General features: G+C 40.0%; 2 protein-coding genes across 6 annotated transcripts in view; one reads left to right on the top strand and one right to left on the bottom strand.

Moving 5' to 3' along the window:
* Window positions 1-17,556, top strand: part of BCL2L13 (BCL2 like 13) — a 100,289-nt gene that overhangs the window by 8,550 nt on the left and 74,183 nt on the right. For all 5 annotated transcript variants that reach the window (XR_013763850.1, XM_079140238.1, XM_079140237.1 and 2 more), the window contains exon 2: window positions 3,076-3,243. Coding sequence is in view for 4 of the 5 variants with exons in the window: in XM_079140238.1 (XP_078996364.1) it covers window positions 3,126-3,243 (118 nt within the window). In the remaining variant the exon portion in view is untranslated. The remainder of the gene's footprint in view (window positions 1-3,075; window positions 3,244-17,556) is intronic.
* Window positions 11,185-12,924, bottom strand: LOC306661441 (ADP-ribosylation factor 1-like). The gene has a single exon (XM_079140450.1). It carries the CDS (start codon window positions 12,848-12,850, stop codon window positions 12,305-12,307), a length of 546 nt encoding a protein of 181 aa, XP_078996576.1. The 5' UTR covers window positions 12,851-12,924; the 3' UTR covers window positions 11,185-12,304.

Raw genomic sequence — 17,556 nt, 5'->3', positions numbered from 1 at the left:
GCACCACAAAATAAAGAACAAACAAACTATAAATCTAGTAATCTTCACCTGAAAGTAGTATGTTATAATTGACGTGGAACTGCCTTAGAAATTTGAAGTAAATAGGTACAGTCTTGGCTTTTGTTCCATTTAGGTCTTGGTTACAAAGAAAACAAACAAATTCTAGCTTTTTTTTAAAATTTTTTTTTAGATGTTGATAGACCTTTATTTTATTCATTTATTTATATGTGGTGCTGAGAATCGAACCCAGTGCCTTACACATTCTAGGCAAGCACTTTACCACTGAGCCACAACTCCAGCCCAATGATTCTCGCTCTTTTAAGCAGAAAAATAGCTTATGGAAAAGGTGTTGGTAGCTCAAAGAATGAGTGGGAAAGCTGAATAATTCGGCTTGGTAGACAGACAGAACCCAGAAGGAGAGAGCCACAGGAATAGAATCATTAGGACACTGCTCTTGCTGCACATGTACTGCCATCTATTCCATGTATTATCCTTAAGTATCTTTCTAGATTTCAGGTCCTAAGTTGTAGATGGGAGTATCAGACTTGGTGAATTACCCTAGGCAAATATGTGAGAAAATTCCACTTTAGCTTTTGTAGTGGGGGTCAAGGGATTTGTGTCCCACCAAAGTTTATATAGTATGGGATGCTCCATAGATATCAAATGAGGTTCAGATGGCAGGCAGGCAATAAGTAAAATAATAAAAGGGCAAATGACCTCAGAAAACCTATTTATTTTTAATCTTCCCTTATACATAAATTTTGAATACTGTGTTCCCACTATTAAATGGTAATAATGTAAAAGTAAGATAAAATATTTTGAGAATGCAGTAGATGTGCCTTTCCTGTAGTATAAACTTGCATACTTCCCCCTTCAGAATTTGAATTAATAATTTTGCAATATATATATATATGTGTATATATATATATATATATATTTTTTTTTTTTTTTTTTGGCAGTGCAGGGGATTGAACCCAGGACCTTGTGCATGTAAAGCAAGCACTCTAGCAACTGAGCTGTATCCCCAGCCCCCAAGATTTCTTTTGAGAGCCAAATAAAAACAATATTTTAATAGTAACCATGAATGCACTTTTTTTTCTTTTTTCCTTTTTTGCAGTGCTGTAGATCAAACCCAGGGCCTCCTGCGTACTAGGTGTGCTCTACTGCTGAGCCACATCTCCAACCCTATTTTTAAAAACAGTATTAGTTATTCCCCAGTACTTTATCTCTTTATATAGGCTTTCAAATTCTGTATGTTCTTTCTCAATAATCTATCCTTTTAGGACATTTCTTAGTTTGCTTATCACAGATCTTAAATTTTGCTAACATTGCCTATTTTCCCCTATTGCTAGTTAACTGAACCTCTTTTACTGGATAGATTAGTCCCATGTATTAGCTCCACTTACTTATGGTCAGCTGCAGTCCAAATAGCAAATGAAATCTCACACATCCTACTCTGTCCTGCTCAGGAAGTGAATTATCCCTTTGTCCTCTGTATTCACTTTGTATGTACTACCCCACCTGTTTGTCCTTTATGAGCCATCTTGGTTATTAGACCAACTATCGCCATACCACATTGCTTTCATTCAGGTTAACCTTATTTTACTTAATAATGGCTCCAAGTGCAAGAGTAATTATGCTGGCAAAGAGAAGTTATGATTTAAGTGAAAAGTATGTTTCACTATGGAAAGGAAAAGCAATCATGCTTAGATTGCCAAGATTTACAGTAAGAATGAAACAATGTATATAGGATTTGGTACTACCTGTGGTTTCAGGCATTTCTGGAGAATCTTGGAGATCTCAAAGCAGCCCACCATCATTTTAAAAAAGAAAGCCAAGTTATTTGGAAAAGTTAAGAGTGCCGCAAAACATTTCGTGTGAAACAATGGTTTTATTTTTGTTACTAGGGATTGAATCCAGGAGCACTTTAACCACAGAGCTATGTCCCTAGCCCTTTTTATTTTTTATTTGGAGACAGGTTCTCATTAAGTTGTTGAGTCTCTCATTGAGTTGCTGAGACTGACCTAAAATTTGTGATTCTCCTATCTCAGCCTCCCGAGTTGTTGGAATTATAGATGTGCCCCACGACACCCAGCATGAAACAACTATAAGTATATGGTAGTTGCCAGGTCCATATGATAAAGTAGGAATAGTGGTTGTATTGATTATGGTATAAGTTAGGATGCCTAGTGGACAGATTCAGATTAAAGTGGTAAGTGGTCCAGGTGACTCAGGTTCACATGGTCATTCAAGGGATCCAGTTACATCTGTTTGCTTTACTGTCCCCTAAAATGGTATCCTTATTTGAATATTAAAGCTATGTCACTGCTATGTTCAGGTTCTAAATTATAGAATAAAATCCCAAATGTTTAAGAAGAGACTCACAAATTAGACTTGTAACTTCTACTCACATTCCTCTGGCTCAGGCTTACACACATTAAGCTAAAAGAAGACTGGAACGTGTAGGCTGTAACTCTGCCGCCATGGGGCTACCTAAAAATTTAGGAACCTTGGATTAGAGTCTTGGACAGAGTCTCTGCGTAGCATTTGTGAGGACATGGGTTCAATTCACAGCCTTGTTTCAAAAAAAAAAAAGCAAAAAGTCTTCATTATTAAAAGAAGAAGAGGAACATGTACTGTGTGTGGGTTGCGGGGGACAGGGTGTCACTAGATGATTTGTTACTTAGGTGGATTCATAGTTCTAACCCCAGTACTAGGGGGTAGGAATGCCATTTGTATGTAAATTAAACACTCCATTTTTTCTTTCTTTTCTTGGCAGTAGTGGGGATGGAACCCTGGGCCTTGCACATGCCAAGCAAGTGTTGTGCCACTGAGCTACATCCCTAATCCTTTTTAAAATTTTTATATTTAGACAGGGTCCCCCTAAGTTACCCAGGCTGACCTCCCAAGCAGCTGGGATTACACTTACACCATACACAGTTACATTTTTAAAGATTTCTGGAAAGAAATGTCTGAGACGACTTTTATTTTGGTATTTAATTGAGTAATTGGAATCATTGAGAAAATGCACTGGCATGTAATGAACTTTAAACAGAAGCCTTTTTATGTTTTTAGGTTTTACACATCTGAAAGTAGACCTCTTGGGAGCTTTGTTGACCAACCCAATGGCGTCCTCTACTACCATGCCTCTAGGATTTCACTATGAAACAAAATATGTTGTTCTCACCTACTTGGGACTCCCTCAGGAGAAGCCTCAAGAGCAACGTCTTCTTTCACCCCAAGGTATTATCTTGGCTTTTTGTGGTTATGTTAAATCATATTAAGGATTTCATGTATAGAAATATTTGTAGCTGAATTATTTATGTGTATAATAAAATCAAGTGATCCACATATGAATAACCCTTGGGAGGTACAGAATGACTGTAAAAGGGTTAAGGTGGCCATAGGGGTTCAGGAGGTTAAACTAAGAGCAAAGGCAAGGAGTAAATACAATGCCAAGAGTCACAGCTGGAGGTCAGATAATTTCATGAACCAGCCAAAGAACTTGTTCAGGGTTCTGAGTTGTCAAAGTGCAAAACTTATTCTAGGCCAGGGTCTGGTTGGACTACTGTCTCAGAGTGTTAACTTGAAAAGGGCCACACATCATTGTCATGGGCTAGAGAAACCATGCTGAGCTGAAGCCTGGGGACAAAGTACCTGAGGCTCATTTTCCTGGGCAACAGTCATGGTGAGAGTGACCAGGTGACAGGGTCAGTGTGCCACCAGGTCAGATCCAGTCTGGGGTGCTCGTCCTTTAATAGGTCTCAGGTGAATGGTTTGCTTCTTTTGGTGATCTGGTGTGTTTAATAAGCTCATGGGTCTGATTTTTCTGACATGGCATTGATATGCCCATGCATCCATATATTTTTTTAAAATATTTTTTTAGATGTTGATGGACCTTTATTTTATTCATTTATTTATATATGGTGCTGAGAATTGAACCCAGTGCTTCACACATGCTGAGCCACAACCCCAGCCCCACATCCATGTACATCTAATTTAATTCAGTAACTTCACAGGCTTTTTTTTTTTTTTTTTTATTACAATTAACTTATTAGTTTGTGCCTCATGATTGTGCTAGGCAGATGATCATTTTATACAAAAAAACAGTTGAGAGACATTCTACCTCAGTACCTACTCTCAAAATGAAGTAACTCAGGTTTAGGCACAACCTGAAAACTATTGTCATATTCACAATGGAGTAAGTCAGAGCAGGGCACAGTCTGCTCTCTACAGTTTTCATGAGAGGGAATTTGTTATAAAAGTCCTTTTCACTCCCTCTTGTTTTCACCCTCTCTTGCCTTTCAGCCTTTTACCATGGAATGATGTAGCATGCTGGCCCTCACTAAATGCTGGCTCCTCAACCTCTGACTTCCCCAGCTTCTAGTACTATGAGAAACATACTTTTCTTCATGTAAAACCCAATCTCTGGTATCTAGCACAAATAGGCTAAGACAGAAAATTCAATCTGTTTACAGAAAAACTATAATGGGTCACTTAATTCAGCATGTCACTTAAGTAGAAATCAGTTAAGAGACTTTACTATATATTGCTTTGTTTTACTCTTAAGTATTTACTTTTGATAATTTATCCAGAAATAAACTGCATAAGTTGTTAAATCAGAGAGTAATCATTGGTCTGGGGTTGTAGCTCAGTGGTAGTGCACTTGCCTTGCATGTGTGAGGCACTGGGTTCGATCCTCAGTACCACATAAAAATAAATCAATAAAGTTATTGTGTCCATCTACAACTAAAAAAATTTTTTAAAAAATAGTCATATTTTTATGATGACATATCATACACAGTAAATATGTGGCTTACAAATTTCATGTCACACAGAATATCTTTATACATTTTCAAGTCTTTTAAAAAACTATTCATAAAGGGACAATATGAGAACAAGAGGACATTCTTAGAAATTAAATATGCTGGGTGTGGTTGTACACACCTGTAATCCCTACTACTTAAAAGACTCGGATAGGAGGATCAAAAGTTCAAGGCCAGCCTGGGCAACTTCACGAGACCCTGTCTCAAGATAAATAATTTTAGGGGCCTAGGGATGTAGCTTAGCAGTACACTGCTTGCTTAGAATGTGTAAGGCCTTGGGTTTGATCCCTAGTACCTCCCTCCAAATATTTTTCGATAATCAAAGGAAGAAAACTCTACTAAACTCTAAAAAAGTTATTAAATCCAAAAATCTTTCAGAAAGAAAAAAAGGCTGCATATTCATGCCAGCAAAACTATAGTCAAAACAGTAGAGAGTGCAATGTCTTGTTTTTAAAGAAAGTTATTTTGAAGTAGTTTTATATATCCCATCTAGGTAACAGTTAACTCCAAGGGCAAAATAAAGACATTTTCTGCCTGCAAGGAAAAAAGCAAACCTAGTTAAAACTTGTGAAAATATTGGATCCCATTTTTCTAACATGCATTTAGATCCAGTAGGTATCTTCAATGTCATATTCATACGAAGGCTAACTGAGTTGTCTTTTTATTAATTTATTATTTTAGTTGTCAATGAATCTTTTATTTTATTTATTTATATGTGGCGCTGAGGATCGAACTCAGGGTCTCACACATGCCAGGCAAGTGCCATACCACTGAGCCAAACTCTAGCCCTTGACCTCTTATCTCGATAGTGGTTAATGCATAAATGATTAGCAAGCCTCTGATTGTGATTGTGTCTGAACAGCATTTTGATTTGATAATAAAGATTCTAGGAATTAATTTTTTGAAGTGTGTGGTTTTAATAGCTCAACCTCCTGTACACAGTTCCCTGTCGCCGCCCGCGGCAATTTGTTACCGCCTGCAGTAACAATTGCGTGGGTATTTATCGGAGGTGGACTGGAAACTGAGCTACTTCTATTATCTTACTTTTTAGTGCACTGCTTTCTTGCCTGTTTGCTAATTCTCTAGCTTATAGAGGAAGAAAGGCTTTGAGAGGAGAGAGAGAGAGAGGCTTTGCATAAGAGAGTAAGAGAGACTTTGCTTAAGAGGGAGAGACTACACTTTCAGAAATCTGTATCTTCTTAAAGTCCTGCATCCTGCAAACTAAAGGTGCGTGCTATCAGAGGAGCTGCTTCTGTGATCTGCCATCTGCCTTCTGCGACGTGCTTATCCAGTTATTCTCTCTACTAGCTGCTTATCCGGTTATCCATGGTGCTTCCTATAGGTGTGTCTTATATACCTAAGGCAGCCAATCAGTTTAGGATAGCACAATTGAGGCACACCCCTCGGTACCAATCAAGAGAGAATGAGGAATATCTGTTGACCACTAGCGCAGAGGAGATATTAACTAATCAGGCAAAAGTAGATCACGCCATGTTAACACTAACTATGCACCACCTCTTGGCTCAACGCCAGCCGCCATCCTAGGGTTACCCAAACATGTCTTCTGCAGTTGCCAAAGTTAGATAACAAAACTCAGTGGATTAGACCAAGAGAGGTTATGTATTCTGCCTCTGGCCCTCTAAATTCATGTCCCTGCATGCAGAATATATTCATTTTATCCCAGTATTTTCTTTTCTTTTTTTTTTTTTCCCCAAAAACCAAACTATATTTTGGATACAAAGCCTTTGTTACCTGTGTGATTTACAAATATTTTCTTCCAGTGCATAGTTTGTCTTTTTCTTTTCTTTTCTTTTTTATTTATTTTTATTGTAAACAAATGGGATACATGTTGTTTCAGTTTGTACATGGAGTTAACAGCATACCATTTGCATATTCATATATTTACATAGAGTAATGATGTTTGATTCATTCCATTATTTTTTTCCTTCCCCCCACGCCTCCCACCTCTCTTTTCCCTCTTTACAGTCCCTCCTTCCTCCATTCTTGTCCCCCTCCCACCCCCCATTGCCATCATCCGCTTTTCAGTGAGATCATTCCTCTTTTGGATTTTTGAGATTGGCTTGTCTCACTTAACATGATATTCTCCAATTTCATCCATTTGCCTGCAAATGCCATAATTTTATTATTCTTTATAGCTGAGTAATATTCCATTGTATATATATACCACAGTTTCTTTATCCATTCATCAATTGAAGGGCATCTAGGTTGGTTCCATAGTCTGGCTATTGTGAATTGAGCCGCTATGAACATTGATGTGACTGTATCTCTGTAGTGTGCTGATTTTAAGTCCTTTGGGTATATGCCGAGGAGTGGGATAGCTGGGTCAAATGGTAGGTCCATTCCAAGTTTTCTAAGGAATCTCCACACTGCTTTCCAGAGGCTGCACTAATTTGCAGTCCCACCAGCAATGTATGAGTGTACCTTTTTCCCCACATCCTCGCCAACACCTATTGTTGCTTGTGTTATTGATAATCGCCATTCTAATTGGGGTGAGATGGAATCTTAGTGTAGTTTTGATTTGCATTTCTCTTATTACTAAAGATGTTGAACATTTTTTCATATATCTGTTGATTGCTTCTATATCTTCTTCTGTGAAGTGTCTGTTCATTTCCTTAGCCCATTTATTGATTGGGTTATTTGTATTCTTGGTGTAGAGTTTTTTGAGTTCTTTATATATTCTGGAAATTAGTGCTCTATCTGAAGTATGATTGGCAAAGATATTCTCCCACTCTGTAGGCTCTCCCTTCACATTGCTGATAGTTTCCTTTGCTGAGAGAAAGCTATTTAGTTTGAATCTATCCCAGTTATTGATTCTTGCTTTTACTTCTTGTGCTATGGGAGTCCTGTTAAGGAAGTCTGATCCTAAGCCACAAGGTGAAGATGTGGACCTACTTTTTCTTCTATAAGATGCAGGGTCTCTGGTCTGATTTCAAGGTCCTTGATCCACTGTGAGTTGATTTTTGTGCAGGGTGAGAGATAGGGGTTTAGTTTCATTCTGTTGCATATGGATTTCCAGTTTTCCCAGCACCATTTGTTGAAGAGGCTGTCTTTTCTCCATTGCATATTTTTGGCACCTTTTTCTAGTATGAGAAAGTTGTATTTATTTGGGTTTGTGTCTGTGTCCTCTGTTCTGTACCATTGATCTACCTGTCTATTTTGGTGCCAATACCATGCCGTTTTTGTTACTATTGCTTTGTAATATAGTTGAAGTTCTGGTATTGCGATACCCCCTGTTTCATTCTTCCTGCTAAGGATTTGCTTTAGCTATTCTGGGTTTCTTATTCTTCCAGATGAATTTCATGATTGCTTGCTCTATTTCTGTGAGGTACGTCATTGGGATTTTGATTGGAATTGCATTGAATCTGTATAGCATCTTTTGGTAGTATGGCCATTTTGACAATATTAATTCTGCCTATCCAAGAACATGGGAGATCTTTCCATCTTCTAAGGTCTTCCTCAGTTTCTTTCTTCAGTGTTTTGTAGTTTTCATTGTAGAGAACTTTTACCTCTTTGGTTAGATTGATGCCCAAGTATTTTATTTTTTTTTGAGGCTGTTGCAAATGGAGTTGTTTTCCTCATTTCCCTTTTAGCTGTTTCATCACTTGCGTATAAAAATGCTTTAGATTTATGTGTGTTGATTTTATAGCCTGCTATTTTGCTGAATTCATTGATGAGGTCTAGAAGTTTTCTGGAGGAGGTTTTTGGATCCTTTAAATATATAATCATGTCCTCAGCAAATAGTGACAGCTTAAGTTCCTCTTTTCCTATTTGTATCCCTTTAATTTCTTTAGTGTGCCTAATTGCTCTGGCTGGAGTTTCGGGGACAATGTTGAATAGAAGTGGTGAAAGAGGACATCCCTGTCTTGTTCCTGTTTTTAAAGGGAATGGTTTCAGTTTTTCTCCATTAAGAATGATGTTGTCCATGGGCTTAGTATAAATAGCCTTCACAATGTTCAGGTATGTTCCTACTATCCCTATTTTTTCTAGTGTTTTGAGCATTAAGGGGTGTTGTATATTGTCAAATGCTTTTTCTGCGTCAATTGAAATAACCATATGATTCTTATCCTTAAGTCTATTGACATGATGGATTACGTTTATTGATTGACGAATGTTGAACCATTCTTGCATTCCAGGAATGAACCCCACTTGATCGTGGTACACAATTTTCTTTGTATGTTTTTGAATACAGTTTGCCAATATTTTGTTAAGGATCTTTGCATCTATATTCATCAAGGATATTGGTCTAAAATTTTCTTTCCTTGATGTGTCTTTTCCTGGTTTGGGTATGAGGGTGATATTAGCTTCATAGAATGAGTTCGGTAGGGTTCCCTCCTTTTCTGTTTCCTGGAATACTTTGAGAAGTATTGGAATGAGTTTTTTTTGAAGGTCTTGTAGAACTCGGCTGAGAATCCATCTGGTCCTGGGCTTTTCTTGGATGGTAGATTTTTAATGGCTTCTTCTATTTCATTGCTTGATATTGATCTGTTGAATCGTGTATGTCCTCTTGGTTCAGTTTGGGCGGAGCATATGTCTCTAGAAATTTGTCAATGTCTTCGGTACTTTCTATTTTGTTGGAATACAGATTTTCAAAGTAGCTTCTCATTATGTTCTGTATCTCAGTGGTGTCTGTCGTGATATTTCCTTTTGCATCGTGTATTTTAGTAATTTGAGTCTTCTCTCTCCTCTTTGTTAGTGTGGCTAAGAGTTTATTTTGTTTACTTTCTCAAAGAACCAACTTTTTGTTATGTCAATTTTTTGAATTGTTTCTTTTGTTTCAATTTCATCTCTGATTTTAATTATTTCCTGTCTTCTACTACTTTTGGTGTTGTTCTGTTCTTCTTTTTCTAGGACTTTGAGCTGTAGTGTTAGGTCATTTAGTTGTTGACTTTTTATTCTTTTCTGGAATGCGCTCCATGCAATGAATTTTCCTCTTAGTACTGCTTTCATAGTGTCCCAGAGATTTTGATATGTTGTATCATCACTCCCATTTACCTCTAAGAATTTTTTAATCTCCTCCCTGATGTTTTTTGTTATCCATGTTTCATTCAATAGCATATTATTTAGTCTCCAAGTCTTGGAGTAATTTGTTTTTTATTTTGCATTGATTTCTAATTTCATAATTCCATTATGATCTGATAGAACACAAGGCAGTATCTCTATTTTTTTGCATTTCCTAAGGGCTGCTTTGTGGCATAACATATGGTCTATTTTCGAGAAGGTTTCATGTGCTGCTGAGAAGAAAGTGAATCCGCTCATTGATGGATGGAATATTCTATATATGTCTATTAAATCTAAGTTATTGATTGTGTTATTGAGTTCTATGGTTTCTTTGTTTGTTTTTTGTTTGGAAGATCTATCTGGTGGTGACAATGGTGCATTAAAGTCACCCAGAATTATTGTGTTGTGGTCTATTTGATTCTTGAAATTGAGAAGGATTTGTTTGATGTACAGGGATGCACCATTGTTTGGGGCATACATATTTACTATCGTTATGTCTTCCATATTTATGGTTTCCTTAAGCAGTATGAAATGTCCTTCTTTATCCCTTCTGACTAACTTTGACTTGAAGTCCACTTTATCTGATATAAGGATGGAAACCACCGCTTTTTTACTGGGTCCATGTGCGTGTGAGATTTTTTCCCATCCTTTCATCTTTAGTCTGTGGATGTCTTTTTTTATGAGATGAGTCTCTTGCAGGCAGCATATTGTTGGATCTTTCTTTTTAATCCATTCTGCCAGTCTGTGTCTTTTGATTGAGGAGTTTAGGTCATTAACGTTCACGGTTATTATTGAGAAATGATTTGTATTCCCAGTCATTTGGCTTATTTTTGGTTTTTAAGTTGGCTTGGTTTCTCCTTTGAGTGGTTTTTCTCTAAGGTAGTTCTTCCCTTTGCTGACCTCCATAGTTGTTCTTCATTTCCTCCTCATGGAATATTTTGTTGAGAACATTCTGTAGTGCAGGCTTCCTATTTGTAAATTCTTTTAACTTTTGTTTATCATGGAAGGATTTTATTTCATCTTCAAATCTGAAGGTTAGTTTTGCTGGGTATAGGATTCATGGTTGGCAATCATGTTCTTTCAGAGCTTGAAATATGCTGGTCCAGGCCCTTGTAGCTTTTAGAGTCTGGGTTGAGAAATCAGCTGCTGTCCGTATTTGTCTTCCCCATATGTAATCTGATGCTTTTCTCTCGTGGCCTTCAAAATCCTATCTTTATTTTGAATGTTACGCATTTTCATTATAATGTGCCTTGGTGTGGATCTGTTGTGATTCTGTGCATTTGGTGTTCTGTAAGCCCCTTGTACTTGATTTTCCATCTCATTCTTCAGGTTTGGGAAATTTTCTTTTTTTTTTTTTTTTAATAGTTAAGAGACTTTATTCTAATAGCTATAATTACAGTGTTTGTCGAAATGAAAACTGAAAACAAGTATGCAAAACAGTTGATTACTAATTGTGTACTGAAAGCATTAAGAGGTTCCACGACACCAAATAAACCAGTTCTGAGGTTTCCCCAAGATAAATTTAACAGCTCCAGCTTCTTCAGTGTTTATCAAAATACAAAAGAAAAAAGTAGAGGTCATCTTTTTCGATGGCAAATCGGACCCTTGCAGGCTGAGGGAGGAAGCTACTTCACACATGGAGATGGGGGTGCTCCGGGGCCTGTGGGTCTGGAGTGGACCAGCCCTCCCAGCCTGCTCGCACTCACGCTGGCGAGACCCAGACCTGCCAGCGTGCCGAGCGGGTGCAAGAGTGAGTGGGCACTGGGAACATGGGCTGCTGCTCTGGCTACACGCCAGCCAAGGGCGTGTCTGGGCCCTGTGTCCTCCACAGTGGCCCTCCCAGCCCGGCCAGATGACTGTGAGCACAAGTACAAGCACAACGCTATGGAATGCAAGTGACCCCAGACAGGCGAGTCACGGGGTCTCTATGGGACCATGCAGTGGATGGCGGTTTGTGTCACCATCTTTGTGTTCCCAGAGGGAACAGCTGATCCGATGGACTAGCATTCAGGCTGTACACTAGGCATAGTCTCCCTTCTGTGTGTTCAAGTGTTCTCCTTATCTTATATTTTAAAAAATGCTCCGAGTTCAGGTTAAAAACCAACCACCAAATGGATCCCAACACCAATCTACAGCCCAGGAGCTCCTGGAGGCCAGGTGCCCACATGCCTAAATCCCTTCTCAGTACTGACAGTGAGTTGATTCTCTTTTTACAATAAAAAAAGCTGAGTAATATTGCATAGGAGTACCAGAAACTGCCTCAGTGGAAACAGAAACTATTTACATTAAATAAAAACCTGGCTGCAGGCTGCATCTGCACATGTACAGCATGGTGCGATGCACACTGACCAACCCATGGAGACAGCTTCTGGCACTCAGGACCACAGAGTCGCACGTTTGCCATATGAGAGGAAAGCGAGGGCGGAGAGGAGGAAGTGAGGGGGTGGGGGGGTTCTGGTTCACTTCTGGTTCCAGAGCTGATTGGACAGCCAGTCCAGTCCTTTATAGAGTCCGTCCCCGCTGGTGGCACAGGTGGCCTGAATGTACCAGTTCCTGTGACGTAGCGAGTGCAGCCCCAGCTTGTCTGTGATTTCGGCCGCATTCATGGCGTTTGGGAGGTCCTGCTTGTTGGCAAACACCAGGAGCACAGCGTCCCGCAGCTCGTCCTCAGCCAGCATCCTCATGAGCTCCTCGCAGGCCTCGTTCACACACTCTTTGTCATTGCTGTCCACCACAAAGATCAGGCCTTGGGTATTCTGGAAGTAGTGGCGCCAGAGCGGCCGGATCTTGTCCTGGCTGCCCACGTCCCACACAGTGAAGCTGATGTTCTTGTACTCAACAGTCTCCACATTGAAACCTTTGGTGGGAATGGTGGTCACAATTTCACCCAGCTTCAGTTTGTATAGAATCGTCGTTTTCCTCGCAGCATCCAGGCCCACCATGAGGATGCACATTTCTTTTTTGCCAAAAAGGCCCTTGAAGAGGTTTGCAAAGATATTCCCCATCCTTGTGGGTGGCTGGAAGCGACACTGGCCAGAGACCTCAGCGGCGGCTGCTCCGAGCCAGGCGTTGGTTTCCCTCCCACCGGGAAATTTTCTGATATTATTTCATTGAATAGGTTGTTCATTCCTTTGGTTTGTATCTCTGTGCCTTCCTAAATCCCAGTAATTCTTAAATTTGGTCTTTTCATGATGTCCCATAGTTCTTGGAGATTCTGTTCATGATTTCTTACCATCTTCTCTGTTTGGGTGACTTTATATTCAAGATTAAATATTTTGTCTTCATTGTCTGAGGTTCTGTCTTCCAAGTGGTCTAGTCTGTTGGTGATGCTTTCCATTAAGTTTTTTATTTGGTTTATTGTCTCCTTCCTTTCAAGGATTTCCGTTTGTTTTTTTTTGAGAATCTCTATCTCTTTGTTGAAATGATCTTTTGCTTCCTGCAGGTGCTCTTTCAGCTTATTGGTATTATCATTCATTGCCTGCATTTGCTCTCTTATCTCATCCTTTGCTTCGTGAATCATCTTAATCATATATAATCTGAAGTCCTTTTCTGACATTTCTTCTAACATACTGTCATTGGATTCTATTACTATAGAATCTAGATTTGTTTGGATCATTTTCTTCCCTTGTTTTTTCATGTTGTTCATGTATCTTCCCCTCTAGCGCTGCAGATCTGGGGTATTGCAGATTTCCCCCTATAGGCTTATAGTGGCCCTATAGGTTTCCAAAACCCTTTCTTTAAGGGGAGATCAATATTAGCAGTGCCCAGTTCAGACACTATGCAATCCTAGACCAAGTAGCCCCTATGGGACAATAACAAAATTGTCATAATAAACAAAATGAGTTCAAATGTTATCTTTGGTAAAACAAACAGGTTTGCAGTAAGGTCTGCAGTTTCTAATGGAGGACAAATAGGATGCAGAGGGATGTAGAATATGGCTGTTAATGGGATAAGAAAAGAATATACAGAAGTTCTAGAAAATAGAAGGGGTGAGAGTGTAATCAAAAGAAATTGGATGTTAGCATGCCAAAAAGGGAGAAAGAGACTCTGAGGGAACAGGTAAACAAAATGAAAAGAAAGCAAGAAAGTAAAGAAATAAAAGCTTAAATTTTTTTTTAAAAAGGAGAAAAAAGAAAATCTACTGTATAACAGTCATATACTAATGAAACCTCCCATTGTTCAGTAGCCTGATGCATGAGAGGTACCTGACAGTGAGCGTCAAGCCTCCAGCAGGTGTCTCAGGATGGGATTTGTCCCACCCCACGATTGGAGCTAAGGCTTCCAGGATTATCCAAGATGGCTGCTCTGGCTTCCAAATGTGTTGGCAAATGGGGAGTTGCAGCTCACTGGTGGACGTGGTCAGCTAGAGGTCCTGGAGACGGGTGCAGTTGGTCCGGCAGGGGTCCTGGGGGTCCAGTGTGTTTGGTGTAGTTGTGGGATCCTGGAGGTCGGGTGCAATCAGTCGGTCTGGGTTCCCAGTGATAGGCTGGGGGTCCTGGCAGCAGGGAGCAGTCAGTTGATGTGAGGGCCCCAGAGGCAGGGAGTGGTCGGTCGGGCTGAGGGATCCTGGAGATGGGGCTCAGTCAGTTCGGCCAGGGGTCCTACGGGGCCTGGCTGTTGTCGGAAAATGGCGGCGGCCACGTGTGATCAAACCTGCAGGTACTGTGACAGTGAACTTCCAGGTGACAGCAGGCAGCTGGTGCTCCACTGGCGGTCTGCGGTCAGTCTGCTGGCAGCTGTCGGACGATCGGGGAGGTGAACCTCGAGCGTTGGGTGATGGATAGGGGTAAGGTAGGTGATGGACAGGTGAGAGGCAGGCAAATGGCGGATGATAGACGCCTGACAGTGAGCAATCTGCTCTCAAAAAAGGCGTCGATATGCTGGCAGATTGCAGGTGATCACAACAGACAAATGGGGTAAACAGCAGGGGATCGATAAGCAGCAAAAACTGCCTCACCGAGAAACAGATATCCTCTGCTTGAATCCGGCGTTACAGAGCGACAAGGAACGCAGCCTCCCTCTAGTCCGCCATTTTGGATCCTCATCCCAGTATTTTCTACAATCTTAACTCATTTTCAGCATCAACTCAAAAGCCCAAATTCAATATCTCATCTAAATAATTCAGAAATGAGTAAAACTCAAGGTATAGGTCATCTTGTGGCAAATTCCTCTCTAGTTATGAACCTATGAAACCAAATGCTTCTAAATATAATGGTATGACAGACACAGGATAGGCATTCCCCTTCCAAAAGGAGGAAGAAAGGAGAGATAAGACCCCGAGCAAGCCTAAAACGGAGGAGGTCAAATTCCATTAGAATTTTAAACTGAAGTTCCAACCAGTTATATTCCATTGGTATTCCTTAATGCTTGAGAATAATGCTCTTGATACTGTACCCTCCAAGTCTGCTGGGACAGACATCATGCCTTCTGGACACAGTCTAGCTGGGGTCTTAGCTTTCTAACCAACTATGACAGAGGTTCCAATCTTCCTGACCTATTGGGATGGTGGGTCCTGCCCCTGAAGCCTTTGCCAGACTCCCAGGGTTTCCAGTGGCCCTAACATTTATGGCTTTGGGTAATTCTATCCTTGTCGTGACTGTGTGTCTGTTCCCTCTGCCCATAGGCTGGGTTCCTGAGCACACAATTCTGCCTGGAGGCCTTGTCCTTTGAAAATCTGTGTGGAAGCAACCATGCCTGTATAGATTTGCTAAGTGCCACAACAGGGCTTGCTGGAACTGCACCGAGGGTGACTGATGCTCACACAGAAACAGCCTGCAAAATAAGGAGAATTGAGCAGGACCAGAGGTCCCTCTTTGAAATTGCTTTCCCCAGGGCCCTTGAACTCTGGGGCTGCAATGCGAAAGGGTAATCCTAATGAATTCTAAATTGCCTTTGGGGTTCTTTTTCATTGTCTTGGAAAATAGTACCTTGATTCTGTTGAGATGGTTCATCCATACTAGTGTCCTTATTAAGTGGTTTCTGGCCACAACCTTAATGTTCTTTCCAAACAAACTTTCTCATTTTTTTTCAATATGGATAAATTGAGGATTTCCCAAATCTTTACATTCTGCTTCCTTTTTGATGAATAATTCTATCTATCATTCCAATTTTAGTATGTGTGCCACCAAAGCAAGTGCTACAATTCCATCTTTTTAAATCATTTCTGTCCTATTGCATTGTACTATAAACAGTTAAGAAGAACCAGCCTGTTCCATCAGATATTTCCTCCTCAACCAAATATCCCCAGGGATAATTTACTGTTGAACTATATTCCCAACCCTTTTTATTTTTATTTTGAGACAGGGTCTCAATAAATTGCTTAGGGACTCACTAATTTGCTGAGGCTGACTTTGAACTTGTGATCCTCCTGCCTTAGCCTCCCAAGCTGCCAGGATTATAATCCTGTGCCACCATGCTGGGCTTGGTACCAGTTTTCTGATTTAGTCTGCCCAGTCTACTACAACCATAGACAGTGTGGCTTATAAATAACAGGTTTATTTCTCACAGTTCTGGAGGCTGGGAAGTCCAAGATTCAGGTGGTGGCACATTTGGTATCTGAGTGAGGACCTGCTTCTTGATTCATAGGCTGCTGCCTTTGTCTTTTTTGCCATAACGTCACATCTTGAAAGGGGAGAGGCAACTCTCTGGGATCTCTTTTAGAGGCAGGAGGAGGATCACAAGTTCAAGGCAAGCCTCAGGAACTTGGTGAGGTCCTAAGCAACTTAGTGAAACTCTCTCAGAATTTAAAAAAAAAAAAAGGGACTAGGAATGTAGTTCCGTATTTAAGGACACCAGGTTCAATCCCTCCAAAAAAGAAGACAGTGTTGAAGAAAGAAGAGAAAACTACTGTGCTTCTTTTCCTTAGCATGTACAAATTGTTTCTCTGGATCAGTAGTATTAATCCAAGGTCAGTAGGATATGTTGGAAACCATACATATTCCTCCTTCTTCAGACAGGTTATAATTAGAGGGCAGTTTATTATCTATTACTATTCATGAAGGGACATTCAAACTTATCTGTTTATCTTTTAGGGATAGTGCCATCTCTTTGATTGTAAGGATGGGTTCATGACTATCATCTGTGGAATGTGAACTTAAATATTAGGGAACAGTACTTGCACTACTGTATGAGCCAGGAGTTAGTATATCCCTGAGTGTATCTGCTTTCTTAACCTGAGGACTCAACAGGGAGGACACAGTCCAACATGTGTGTCATTGATTAATTCTTAGTAATATTATCCTGGGAAGGGTTGGCAGATAATAGGCCTTATAATTTTAGATTGTGTTCATTAACAATATTTTCAGGTCTACATGGAATTAATTTCCAGAGTATTGTTTGATAATAGTAGTTAAGGGTGGTTCTTCCTATTCAGAAAAATTTCATTTCTCATTTTTAGCTCTAAAATTTCAATAGGGAATAGGGGTATAGTTTAGTAGTAGAGAGCATGCTTAGCATGTGTGAGGCCCTGGTTTGATCCCCAGCCTCAAAACAAACTTTAAAAAATTGCAATAAAATGTTTAACTGCAAGGTGTGTCAGGATATCAAGCTTCTTTTTCCTGACAAAACTTCATTGGTATGATGATGGTCAAATCTACGTGAACCTGTGAAGTTCACTGTTAAAAATCACTAATGGGCTGGGTGTGGTGGTGCACACCTGTAATCCCAACAGTTTGGGAGGCTGAGGCAGGAGGATCGTGAGTTCAGAGCCAGC

The sequence above is a fragment of the Sciurus vulgaris genome (genome assembly GCF_902686455.1).
Source record: "Sciurus vulgaris genome assembly, chromosome: 5".
NCBI lineage: Eukaryota > Metazoa > Chordata > Mammalia > Rodentia > Sciuridae > Sciurus > Sciurus vulgaris.
The sequence above is the reverse complement of the archived record's forward strand: the minus strand, read 5'-3'. Positions and strand labels throughout refer to the sequence as shown.